Source organism: Rana temporaria, chromosome 3 (assembly GCF_905171775.1).
Source record: "Rana temporaria chromosome 3, aRanTem1.1, whole genome shotgun sequence".
NCBI classification, from domain to species: domain Eukaryota; kingdom Metazoa; phylum Chordata; class Amphibia; order Anura; family Ranidae; genus Rana; species Rana temporaria.
The window spans coordinates 289,870,000-289,884,576 of NC_053491.1; the positions used below are offsets into that span (position 1 = coordinate 289,870,000).

A 14,577-nucleotide genomic window follows, 5' to 3' on the forward strand; every position below is an offset into this window, starting at 1 on the left:
TATAGTCCATATAAAACGATTATAGCAATGTGATAAGTTATGTAAAATGTCCATCCACAAGGGGATTAGAAGCAAAATCCAGCAGGAGCCCAAAATCGATGAAAACGGACTGAAGGACCTTTTCATCGGTCCAAATCGATCGTGTGTGGGCCCCATAGGTCAGTTAACCTTCGGTCAAAAAATTTAGAACTTGCTTTAAAATTTAACCGATGGACTGATAACCGATAGGTCAAAAGCGATGGTTAGTATGCAAAAGCATTGGTTAAAAAACGCGCATGCTCAGAATCAAGTCGACGCATGCTTGGAAGCATTGAACTTAGTTTTTTTCAGCACGTCGTTGTGTTTTACGTCACCGCGTTCTGACACGATCGGTTATTTAACTGATGGTGTGTAGGCACATCAGAACATCAGTCAGCTTCATCGGTTAACCTTCGGACCGTTCTCATCGGATGGACCGATCGTGTGTACGCAGCCTAAGAGTATAAAAGAGAAGAGAGGTGCCTCTAATGCCGCATACACACGATCGGTTTGTCTGATGAGAATGGTCTGATGGACCGTTTTCATCAGACCAAACCGATCGTGTGTGGGCCCCATCGGTTATTTATCCATCGGTTAAAAAAAATGCGAATTATCTGATGGATACCTAACCGATAGAAAAAAACGATCGTCTGTAGGCACGTCCATCGGTTAAAAATCCATGCATGCTCAGACTAAATTAGGGGACGGGGGCGCTCGTTCTGCTAAAACTAGCGTTCGTTATGGAGATAGCACATTCATCATGCTGTAACAGACAGAAAAGCGCAAATCGTCTTTTACTAACACAAAATCAGCTAAGGCGCCATTGGATTTGAACTTCCCCTTTATAGTGCCGTCGTACATGGTTCTGACACGATCATTTTTTTAACCGATGGTGTGTAGGCACGACTGACCATCAGTCAGCTTCATCGGATAACTGATGGAAAAATCCATCAGACCGTTTTCATCGGATTGACCAATCGTGTGTACAGGGCATTAGTGTAACAATGTGGTTAAATTTAATAAAGGTACAACGTTTAGCAACTCACATGGTTGATGATTAAAAGAGGCACATCTAAGTATGCAGGGATTCGGGGTAAAGCTGTCCACATAGACCATTCCCGCGCAGCACCGGCTCTCACCACTTTCAGTCTGCAATCAAGACCGGGGAGACTACCCTGCCGTAGAGCGTTCTGAAAGCGAGGCTTGAACTGCTCGTGGAAGGGACAACACCAATGGTGGTGTGGCGGACGGTCTATGTGGACAGCTTTACCCTGGATGCCTGCATACTTAGATGTGCCTGTTTTAATCATCAACCATGTGACTTGCTAAATGTTGTACCTCCATTAAATGTAACCATATTGCTACACTTAGAGGCTCCTCTCTTCTCTTTTATACTCAGTTGGGACATGACCCTACTCTTATATGAAGACATTGCTTGTATATCAAGTTAAAACTTTTTAAAATGTTTGCTTGTCTTGAAAAACGCTTTTAAACTAAGTTACTCTAAAAACAAGGTTTTACTGTAGTTTTATTTCCTGCAAGTGGGTGTAAGCTGAAAGTAAAATAGAACTTGTACTTTTGCTCAGCACGTTGTGATGCACTGTAATGCATCACAACACTCAGCAGTGCATAATAATAGCATACAAGTTAAAAAGGGGTAAAAAAAATGCACTCATGCACTCATGTAGAAAATTCACTTGAGCAGCACAACTTAAAACTACATACCAGCGTGTGTGCATTATGCCTATGCTAATGCATGCACTACGGTGTGAACAAGCCCCCAGTAAAGTGAATGCTTACTTTGGAATCTGTATGTGCACTTCGCAAAATAGATATTCATTCAGCTTGGTGAAGACTGTGATTCAGGTGTTCACTTTAAATACCCAATCACGTGCCAGAGAAATTAAAAAATATTCTTGCATGTGATTGGATGATTTCTGTTAACACATCTTGTGAATTGTAATTAGTGTTTCAATTTTTTTTTTTTTTTTAGCAATTCAATCCCATTATCTGCCTATAGATTATAACTGATGTCCCCATACTATGTCCAGAAATGGTATCTTCTGAAAAATATATTACAGCCAAAGTTCTGGAAAACTAGTAACTCCAGCAAGAAATGACTGATAGGGATACTTTAATTACTACTAAATGCTAATTACTACTCATTTTTCCTAATGGCAGTATTCACTGATTTTCACAAAGCAAGCTAGAATAAATTGGGCTTTGTATCTGTAAAAAGAACTTTCTGGCATGAAAGTTAAAGGAAATCTATAACTGCTAAAATAACTTTTTTTAACAGTACACTTTTTTTTTCAGGCAAAAAAATAAATAAATAGAATATTCCTTTTTTACTTTTTATTTCTTCCTGGTGTACCTGAGGGGATTTGCAGGTTCCCTTTCACAAGTCAGCAATGTGACACACTGGTTAATTGTTGCCCTGAAAAAGGGCCCCTGGATGACTTTCTATATTTTACTTTTTAAAGAGATGGTGTTTCTCCAAGCACTCACTATTCCAAAATGTCATAGGCTACATAGATGGAGTGCTGCTCACAACCAAAATATTTCCAGACTATTGTTTATAGGAAATTAACATTATGTGTATATATATATATATATATATATATATATATATATATAATTACCCCTCTATTTGGTATTAGCACCATTGAGTTCCTCTATTAATTACCTGTATATGCCACTGTTGCTATTCCTTTCTGTCCTGGTGACCTAATTGTTACTTGCATTAACAGCATAATCAAATTTATATTAGAATGTACCAGCATGTGGTTTTTCTGTAATGGATGTTTTTTTACTAGGAATGTTCAGTATGTTTGGGAGGATTCTGTGATTTTTCCACAGCAACATGGCGTATAGAGTAGTAGCAGTAGATATGTGTGACAGACTCACCCGGGACAGAGGCTTTTTTAGGGGACTAAATGCTAACCTCTTGCCTTGCGATTATTGTCCCTGACATTTGGGGGAACAGTGCTCTTTGTTAGCTGTATCCCTGGGGACCCTTGAGGTGTTGTTACTTTTCAGTAGGTCCATGTCACCCCAAGACACACAGACTCTGGGAACCATGTATATGTTCTATTAGAAATAGTGACTGATTCATAATGTTGGGACACATGCAGTACTGTTCGAATATGCTGATGTCAACTCCAGCCACCTGTCTGTCTGTTGTATGTTATAATGTATATGAGTCTAGTATAACTTCTAAGAGTCTTTCCCCCATTGTTGCTTGTGCTAATTAACCCTGCAATTGTATGAAGGAGTTCTGTGTTGATATGTATGATAATGTGTATTGTAGTTAGGGAGTCACATCGGCTGCTGTAAGGGATTAGTTAATTAGCTCATGTTAATTTATGTTTCTGGTTACCTCCTCTTTAACTGTATATAATACTTCTGTATTCTGGTTCTAATAAACTGTCTGATGTTTTACCCTACACTGAGCAACGACTAGTGAATGGGAAAGCCAAGGGGTCTTGGATTGTGTGGTACCGGACAGAGGAGCGACACGGCAGACAGACTCATCTTGAGTACGGGGGTCCGTCACAATACCATACCACTGTTCAGCCAATCATGGCTCATGCTGCTTATGAACAATACAATTAGTCAGAGTCATAAACTGCATGTTTATTTTTTTACCCAGAAAAAACCCTGTGCTTTTCATGATCTGCTATGGCTATATTTACACCCTTGAATTCAGTCATAAACATTAGAGTACAGTGTATGCAACTGCTTTATGTTGTCTCCTATGTTAGTTTATTTCCAAAATAGTAGTGACCTATTTATTGCAAAGGGTGAGACTCATGCAGACAGCCCCAGTATCAGGAGATATAGTAGCAATCAAGAAAAGTTTCTAACCTTCTAAAATGTTCTAGTGTTCATGAAAATCCGCATTCAGGCTGTCAGGTGCTTCCCCACTAACACTGGATTGTCCTCCAATTAGGTTCAAAAAGGCCTAACTGGGAGATTGACATCTAATGTCTATAGGTACCCTATATTTATTTAAAAAATATCTCCATTCCACAGAAAGGTAAACAGAAGGGGTAGACAGTCCACTGGCAAAGGTTTCTGGTAAAGTCCACTAGTTGTACCTGCAGTCTGCTTCAGTGTGTATTATGTGCTTAAACTTTGACTGAGAAAATGAAGGAGCCGGACAGAAAAAAATCAAACCCGAACAGCAACTGCAGCCAATCAGCTGAGGTCACCATACAGGTATTCTGAGAGCCGTGGGATGCTGGCTGTAGCAACTATAGTTAGCAGAGGGAGATTTACCCATCCATGCTGTATAGTGTAGATGTAGGAAGCTATGGATTTCTCATCAGCAGAGAAAGGTCAAGTCATTAGGCTGTCTCTGTTATTTGGCTAAGTGATGTAAATATCAGGGCTAGAGTGACAGAAATACAAATTCTTTGGTGGGTAAACAGTTCTCACGTATGCATTATACTTTGTATTTACCTGTTTGCCTGGAGTTCAGACTTGTGGATGTAAAGGCAGAAGTTTTTTTTTTTCTTAATGCATTCTATGCATTAAGATAAAAAAAAAACATTCTGAGTGCAGCAGTCTCCCTATACTTACCTGATCCCATCTCTATCCTGCGATATGCACAAGTACCTCAGCCGTTTGGGACTCTCCCTCCTGATTTGCTGAGACAAAGCCATTGGCACCCGCTGCTGTCAATCGAAGTCAGTTAGCCAATCAGGAAATGGGGGCTCGCTGTGGGTCCATGTCTCAATGGACACATAGAGCAGCAGCAACTCGGCTTGAGTGCCTCAATATCAAGCTGCTTGTTGTGGGAGAAGGAGGGAGGGGCCAGGAGTGGCGGCACGGGACCCAAGAAAAGAAGGATCTAGCCTGCTTTGTGCAAAACCATTTCACAGAGCATGTAAATATAACATGTTTGTTATTGTTAAAGAAAAAAAAAATATAAGACTTTAGTATCACTTTAACTGCCAGTGTGGCTGATTGCAGAAGACCTTCAGTTCACAGATAGCAACTAGTAGGGTTAATAACTCTGATTACCTAAACTGCCCACACACCATCGTTTTCTGAAAATGCTCTAGCAAAGCGTGGTTACGTACAACAAGCTCCCGTCTCATAACTTGCTTCTGAGCATGCGCGGGTTTAAAACGTTGTTTAAAACGTCGTTTTAGCCCACACACGATCATTTTTTAGGACACAAAAAACGACATTTTAAAAAACGACCTTCCCTTTTCCATCCATCCTACACAGCGCAGGAGTTTCACTCAGCTTTATAAAAAATTGAAGCATGTTCGAATAGAAGACAAAAAACCATGTGAAGCCCACACACGATCATTTTAAATTAAATTTTTAAAAACGTTGTTTTATTTCATCACAAAAAACGACCGTGTGTACGCGGCATTATTGCTGCTATCGATACAGAGATTTCCAGGAATCCTAATTAACTATTTTTTTTATGTGCCAAATGGGCCCATGTTTATATCAGTGAACTACTCCTGCATGCAGAGGATGTTGTTCTTGATGGGGTGTTTTAAATGACACGTGTTATTATAGTACTAGTAGTGTGAAAAAGTTTTTTTTTTTAGGTTCCCTGGTTTTGGGCCAACATGTAAACTACATACTACAGCAGAGTTAACTCCATTAAGTGTAATTTTAATAATCACTCTGGTTTTATAACTTCATTATTTTTAGTGTATTTGTATGAGAAATAAAACAGAAGGAAACAGTAGTAACTGCTGCATATCTTACCAGATCCCCATCTGCGCTGCTAAGCATAAATATGCCTTATTCGTGACGTCAGTCACTTCCGTTCAGCGTGATCCTCAGTATTAAGGATTGAGTGATATGTTGATTAAAAATGGAAAGAGCTGAGTGAGTTAAAGAGACATCTTTAGTAGTAATTACTTTGGAATGACAATCTTGCTGAATAGAAGAGATTTTGTGTCCCTGAATCAGCATAAGCGAGCATAAGTAGATTTGAGAATTACTGATGGCAGGATTGTATTCAGCTCAATGCTTAATAATATATATTTTTCAATGTCCTGTAATTTCAGTTGTGGACAAAGCACGCAGGATGAGATTAGAGACAATACCACAGTGTTCACAAGGATCCTGGATCGTCTCCTAGATGGCTATGATAACCGCTTAAGACCGGGATTGGGAGGTTGGTATTTGTTTTTAATTCTGCAATTGTTCTTAATCACATGATATCTACAAAGTTGCCAAAGCACACATGACTGTACATGTGCTACAAATGAATCACATACGTGCACACAATCACACATGTACTAGAATGTATACTTAGCAGGCTAATGTGTAAAGTGCAGTAGACCATAGCAACCAATCAAAACAAAAATATACTTGCCATGAGAGAAATATTGATGCAATTTTTCTACAAAGAAAGCTTGTCTGGCTGTGATTGGCCCCCAGAACAAGCATGCAGCAAATAAAAGGCTGAAACAAGTTTTAAATGTGTACTGTACATCTACATCTGTTGAGAGTCAGTGGCCAAGAAAATGTTGAAGCCACAGCAAGGTGAGGATTGCAATAACGCTTATCACCAAGCTAAGGTAAATAAACCATTGTCATGTATACACATGATAGTTGTTTAACCTGACAAATAGATTTGCATGCATGTCTATCTGAGAAGTATAGAGCCCTGCCAGACAGCACCACCAAGTTAGTTATTTGATATTCAAATACTAATGGTAAAGTGGCACTAAAGTCTGTTTTAAAAAGAAAGAAAAATCTAGTATGTATTAGGCAGCCTCTTAACTCCTCATCTGAAATCCCCCACCAGCACTGTCTGCCCCTCCCGTCCTGTGTGTGCCCCTCATGTCAAGCTGCTTTCTATAGGGGCACACATGCAGGTGAGTTCCCAAGCTGTGCTGTGTGCACCCATAGATACACACAGTGCAGCTTGGCCCAGCCCCCTGCTCCCTCATAACAGGATTTGACAGACAGTGGGGGAAGGAACAAGCAGTAGGACATTTTTACCCTAACTCAAGGAAAGCATTATGGAAAAAAAAAGTCTAATGGCGCGTACACACGACCATTTTTAATGTTCAAAGTTTTTTTCTATTTGATTCTTGTCAAGTCTGCCTTGCATACACACGATCGTGAAAAAAAAATGCTCGAGCAAAGCGCGGTGACCTACAACACGTACGACGGCACTATAAAGGGGAAGTTCCATTCGGATGGCGCCGCCCTTTGGGCTGCTTTTGCTGATTTCGTGTTAGTAAAAGTTTGGTGAGAGACGATTCGCGATTTTCAGTATTTGTGCTTTTCAGTCTGTTACAGCGTGACGAATGTCCTATCTCCATTACAAATGCTAGTTTTACCAGAACGAATGCTCCGGTCTCATAACTTGCTTCTGAGCATGCACATTTTTTTACATCGTTAAAGCCTTTCACGACGTGAAAAACAACGCGAAAAATTAAAGCATGTTCTAAATTTTTAATGCCCATTTTTCACGCCATGAAAAATGCTCTGGAGCCTACATACGATCGTTTTTAATGACCATTATAAAAAATTTAATTTTTCACGGCATGAAAAACGGTCGTGTGTACACGGTATTAGCCTTATAACCAGTTTAAAAAAAATATATATATTTTGATCTCAGCCTCCTTCAAATCTCCAACTTTCTTCTGATATCCTTTGACTTCCTGTTAAATGGTGGCTAGGCTCATTCTCCATGGTCTCACAGAATGTATAAATGTAGATTCCATCTCTTGCTTGCTCCTAAAATGAACTAGGGACTATAGACTATTGACTATGATATTTGTAGTGTGCGAAGAGCAGTGCACGTGGCTGCAACTGGTGAGAATGAAAAGAAAAAAAAAGAATACAAGACGAATAATTAATGGATGTGTATGGCTTATTTTTGGAAAATAAGGAGATTGTTTAGTGTCACTTTAACCACTTAAGCCCCGGACCATTTAGCTGGCCAAAGACCAGAGCACTTTTTGCAATTCGGCACTGCGTCTCTTTAACTGACAATTGCGCTGCTGTGCGAAGTGGCTCCAAAAAAAATGTACGTCCTTTTTTCCCCACAAATAGAGCTTTCTTTTGGTGGTATTTGATCACCCCTGCGGTTTTAATTTTTTGCGCTATAAACAAAAATAGAGTGACAATTTTGAAAAAAATAAAAAACATTTTTGACTTTTTGCTACAATAAATATTCCCCAAAAATATATAAAACATTTTTTTTCCATCAGTTTAGGCCGATACGTATTCTTCTATATAATTTTGGTAAATAAAAATCACAAAAAGCGTTTGATTGGTTTGCACAAAAGTTATAGCGTCTACAAAATAGGGACCGTTTTATGGCATTTTTATAAAAAAAATTTTTTTTACTAGTAATGCCAGAGATCAGCGATTTTTATCATGACTGCGACATTATGGTGGACACATCGGACACCTTTGATGCCATTTTGGGATCATTGTCATTGATACAGCGATCAGTGCTATAAAAACGCACTGATTACTGTAAAAATGACACTGGCAGTGAAGGGGTTAACCAATAGGGGAGGCTGAAGGGGTTAAGTGTGTCCTAGGGAGTGCTTCTAACTGTAGGAGGGATGGGCTGTGTGTGACACTACACTGGTCACAGCTCCAGATTACAGGGAGCTGTGATCAGTGTCCTGTCACTAGGAAGAAAGGGGAAATGCTTGTTTACATCAGCATTTCCCCGTTCTTCCTCATGTGAGATGATTGCGGGTATCCCCACGGACATCGACCAAGGTGTATGTACAGTATAATGTACAGAGTACTGTACGTGGGTCAGGAGTAAGTAACAAACAAAATAACATATAGAGTACAGCAGTCGGGATGAGCACTACACTCACATCAGAGTCCTCCCTTACACCAAAGTCCCAACATTCTCCCTATAATCACAGTCTGCAGAGTCAGTCCCCCCTTACATCAGAATCTCCCCTTACGGCAAAGCCCCCACAGTCGCACCCTATGGCAGAGCCCCAGAGTAGTACCTTACGGCAGAGCCCCCAGTGTGTCACCTTTTGTCGGTGTCCCTTTACACACATCATTGCACCTTAGTGCTTGGTGTGGTAGGCAGCTGGCAGGTAAAGGCTTTAAAAAAAAAATCCACGTGTCGCAGGCTCTGAACTGCGCAAGTGAGTCGTGGAGCCAGCTGAATAGTGAACTGCTGTGGTTGGCCACAGGTTGGGCATTGAGGCAAGTGAATAAAAGCCATGCTTGATGTGTGCCATGATGTCACTGCCCAGGTGTGTACCCGAGCATGTTGCCGGATCCGAGGCCGAGCTAAGCAGTTCACCAATCAAATGGCTCCAATTGGTAACAAGTGAATTTTTCATGGGCACAGGAATGTTAGAGCGATTTATGTTGAGCGGCAGTGGGCACACATGGAACATACAGTACACACACACACACACACACACAGTATACACACAGACACACACAGTATACAGACAAACACACAGTATACAGACACAGTATACACACACAGTATACAGACACACACAGTATACAGACACACACAGTATACAGAGATGGTATACAGACACATACACACACATTATACAGACACGGTATGCAGACAGACACACACAGTATACAGACACACGAACGGTATACAGAGATAGTATACAGACACGGATACACACATTATACAGACATGGTATACAGACAGACACACACACAAAGTATACAGACACACGCACAGTATACAGAGATAGTATACAGACACAGTATACAGACACAGACACACACAGTATACAGACACAATATACAAACACGGACACACACACAGTATACAGAGATAGTATACAGACACGAACACACACATTATACAGACACGGTATACACACAGACACACACACACAGTATACAGACAGACACACACACACAGTATACAGACACATGCACAGTATACACACCGACTACATACACACACATTAAGCATATACATACACACACAGTATACACACACCAGAACTTTTCATCTAGAAATCAGCCTGATTGAACACACTGCTGCTACCCCCATCTCCTGACATGCTGGGACTTGTAGTTCCCCAGCAGCTCACAGACAGATTTGGTGGTAATACAGTAGAGGAGGATGATGTGCCTGTGTATTGGTGGGCAGGTAATCAGTAGGGAGATGTAACAGAGATTGGGGGAGAAGTTCAGAACAACCTTCCCCCAGGAGCAGTGCACTTCTCACACAGAAAAACGATCTAACAGCCTCAGAGACAAGAGCTCTGCTAGAGGAAACACAGCCTCCCCCTCACCAGAGAAAGCACTGATAAAATTACATTTAAAGGGGTTGTAAAGGTAAATGTTTTTTCATTAAGGTGAAAAAACATCCGACAGCACCACTGCACCCCCCACCTCCCCGCGTGAGTCCCCGTTTTACTTACCTTACCCCTCAAAAGCCCCACGCTCTTCCCCATCATCCTCTCCGGCTCCCAGCCTGGCCAATGAATGGTTAGGTTAGATGGATTGATAGCGGCACAGCCATTGGCTGGAGCTGCTGTCAATCACATCCGATCCGCTGTATCACGAGAGCACGCCCGCAAGAGCTTTGCACCATGCGCATGAATGTGGAAAGCTCTTGCGGAGGGGGAGCCATGACAGCCGCCGTGGGACCCCAGAAGACGTGGATCAGGGCCACTGTGTGCAAAACGAGCCACAGAGTGGAGGTAAGTATAACATTTATTTCTTTGGTGTCGCTTTAACTTACCTTGCATCAGCCTGAAGTCCATCCCACATTGCAGGCTGTGTCCCCGCCTCCCTCTCCTCTCCTCCAGCTGTCGGCAATCTCCTGCTCTGTATTCAAAGAAGCCATGTGGGGGAAAGGGGGCGTGTACACTGTGTTCCCATTGGCTGCAGAGGTAGTGGAGGGGCGGCGCAGCTATAGCCTCCGAAATTGTACATCAAAATGATGGTGGTGTCAGACATTTCAGGGACAGATGTAAACATACACAGATTTTTACAATCTGTCTCTGGTTTTACTGAGGCTGGCAACCCTGATGGGGCCCCCTAGTGGCATGGGGCCCTCGGTCACTGCGTGCCCGAATGGTCAGTCCGCCCCTGTAAAAGGGTAAAATCAAATTCAGTAAATACACTGGTTGCATTTAAAAATATATTAATGGAAATGTTTTAAAATCATTTAGACCCCTTTCACACTGGGTCATTTTTCAGGCACTTTTGGGCTAAAAATAGTGCCTGTAAAGCGCCTGAAAAAACATCTCCCCTGCAGCCCCAGTGTGAGAGCCCGGCACTTTTACACTGTGACGGTGCGCTTGCAGGATGTTAGCAAAAGTCCTGCAAGCGCTCCTCCACCGTCCCTGCCCATTGAAATGAATGGGCAGTGCTGCCGAAGCCCCTGCAATGCTTTACCGCTGACGCGCCCCCTGTCATCTTGTCCTGCAGTTTTGTAAATAGAGTCAAGCATAACTTTTAAAAATGTAAGTGTTAGTGACAGCTACCATATACTGAGACAAATCTATCATTCTTGGAATCTGATATTTGGGTGCATGGACTGCTCATTAGAAGGAAATGTGAGCATATACAAATACCAATACAGTAGTCATTTTTAGAAATGTATACCTCCTAATTGATTTCATTTATTGAAGTTCTGTTCCACTGTTCTGATTTTAAGAATACGTCTGTCTCTTATTTTTAACATGCTGTAGTACAATTTAGTGCAGCTGTCAACAGCTGACATAGTAATAAAGCTACAGAAAGTAATCATTACACTCCTTCATACATATAAAACATGGCAGCTGTGTTGCAGCATTGCAGTCTTCTTTTTTTTCTGAAATATGCTTACAATTCAGAAAATACTCGGTTTGTTTATATTGAAACTAGTATAATAAAATGTTTGAAGTAAACATATCAAGCGAGAAAGATGGGGCAACTATCGCTGACCGCCTTCTGAAAATGCTAGCTACTGAGGGCCAGATCCACATACATTTAGATTCGCACAGCGTATCAGAGATACGCTACGCCGCCGTATCTTACCTGGCGTTCTTTCGAATCCTCAACGATTTTGCGCCGTAAGTTACGGCGGCGTAGTGTATTTCTGGCGGCGGAATTCAAATCGGCGATTAGGGGGCGGGTTTCATTTAAATGAAGCACGTCCCCGCGCCGAATGAACTGTGCATGCGTCGTCCTGAAATTTCCCGCCGTGCATTGCGCTGAATGACGTCGCTAGGACGTCATTTTTTTAACTTAGACGTGAGTTACGTGAGTTACCAAAAAAAAATCTAATTTCGGCGCGGGAACGACGACCATACTTAACATGGCAAGTCTAACCATACGCCGCAAAATACCAGCTTTAACTATACGCCAGAAAAAGCCGACTAGAGACGACGTAAGAGAATGCGACGGCCGCGCGTACGTTCGTGGATCGACGGAAAAAGCTAATTTGCATACCTGACGCGGAAAACAACGAGAACTCCACCCAACAGACGCCAAAGTATTGCATCTAAGATCCGAAGGCGTACGAAGCCGAAGCCGTACACCTGTCGGATCTAACCCAGATGCCGTTGTATCTTGGTTTGAGGATTCAAACTAAAGATACGACTTGGGAAATTTGAAAGTACGCCGGCGTAACAGTAGATACGCCGGCGTACTCGCTTTGTGGATCTACCCCTTAGCCGTGATGCCAAATCACTGACTTTAGTACTTTCAGAGTCACTAACCAATTGCAAATATATAGTTCAGGAAAGTCAGAGAAATGTCAGAGATGTCTTACCTCCATACTTGTTACAGGGTAGGGACTCAAGGCATGCAAGGGTCAGCATAATAGCCAAGCAATTAGTGTTTTCAAAAAGAGAACACCAAATTAATAAAATTGGCCAAACTATATGGTAAGTTAAAGGAATAATAAACCTGCATAAAATATCTGCATTTTTTACTTGTTTGTGCCACTTTAATCGTAGAACATATACTATTACTGCAAGACCTGGAAATTGAAAACTTGCATAAAATAGATTGCCTTTTTCATGTTATGCAGTAGTGCTTATTATAATGTGCTCATTATTAGTATACAGTATTCCGTGGAGACACACAGTAATACACATTCTATTAATTAGATAGATATGCTTTTCTTGCAAACTATTATTTGTCCAGTTAAGAATGCAATGTTCTTACTAGCCACCCATACCTTTATGTGTATCTTGGTATAAATGTCTGTTTGTGCCCTAGCTGTAGGCATTACACATACAAGCTGAAAGGCACATTGAAGGATCATCACACCAGTAGTGATCAATAAAAAGCTTGCTATTAGCGAATGTGTTCAGGGTGTTGTTTGCTGGCATTTGATGTGTTTTAAACACATGTTAAAAACAGCTCAGTAAATACCCATTTACCTCAATGGTACAGAGTGGATGACAAGTCTGAGACTGCAGTTGACCTACATTGCATTTCTATGAATGCAGCATGTCCTACTGAAGATGCAATTGCAATGCAGGTAAAGTCAAAAACTGTGTTTGATAGCCATGCCCAGGTACACAAGCAGTAATTATTTTACTGGAGAAATAAGACTTGTGGAAACTGATTGGCTGCTATGACCTATATTTTCCAATATATACACTATGGCCCGGATTCACAAAGCACTTACGCCGACGTATCTCGAGATACGCAGCATAAGTGTAAGTATGCATCGTCGTATCTATGCACCGTGCCCAAAAACTGAGATATGCCTGAAAATAGGCTTCATCCGACCGACATAACTTTCCTACGCCGGCGTATCGTGGGCGCATATTTACGCTAGGCGCATTTGCCGCTCCCATTGATTTTCTATGCACATATGCAAATGAGGGAGATACGCCGATTCACGAACGTACTTGCGCCCGGCGCATAATATACGCGGTTTGCGTAAGACTTACGTCCGGCGTAAAGTTATTTTCCATATAGACGTGGCAATTCATGCAAAGGTATAGACCAGGGAACAGACCCGTCGTATTTTACGTCGTTTACGTAGTACGTGAATAGGGTTGGGTGTAGGTTACGTTCACGTTGTAGGCAGTGATCCGTCGTATCTTAGGGAGTAGTTCCGACGTGATTCTGCGCATGCGCACTGGGATGCGTCCACGGGACGGTGCATGCGCCGTACGGTATTCGTATCTTTATGACGCTCAATCCATCATTTGCATGGGGTCACGCCTCATTAGCATGGCTCATTTGATTGACAGGCTTCCGACAGGCTTCCGACGGTCGCATACATCGCGTCACGATTTTCCGAAAGTAGCCGAACGTCGGTGCGCAGGCGCCGTATAGAGCCGCACCGACGTTCGGCTTCTTTCGGCTACTCGTGACGCGATTTATGCGACCGTCGGAAGCCTGTCGGAAGCCTGTCAATCAAATAGGAACGTCCAGTCCCAAAGACCATACCCGAAAGCGGCGGAGAAGATCTATCTCTAAAACGGTAAGTACTGCTTCGATTTTTTTTAAAAAAAACACCAGATTCCCCTTGACAAAATGAGCCTCAATCTAATGTTAAAAATTGTTTTGCGGTGATGCTAGGCAGGCGGAGAGAAATGTTGTCATCTCTCTGCTCCACACTGCGCGTCCGACATTCCACACGCT

The 14,577-nt window shown here is 41.9% G+C and overlaps 1 protein-coding gene across 2 annotated transcripts in view; it reads left to right on the forward strand.

Annotated features, from left to right (window-relative positions):
• GABRA1 (gamma-aminobutyric acid type A receptor subunit alpha1) overlaps positions 1-14,577 on the forward strand; it is a 254,921-nt gene that overhangs the window by 99,545 nt on the left and 140,799 nt on the right. For both annotated transcript variants that reach the window (XM_040344730.1, XM_040344729.1), the window contains exon 3: positions 6,060-6,169. In XM_040344730.1, the coding sequence (XP_040200664.1) occupies positions 6,060-6,169 (110 nt within the window). The remainder of the gene's footprint in view (positions 1-6,059; positions 6,170-14,577) is intronic.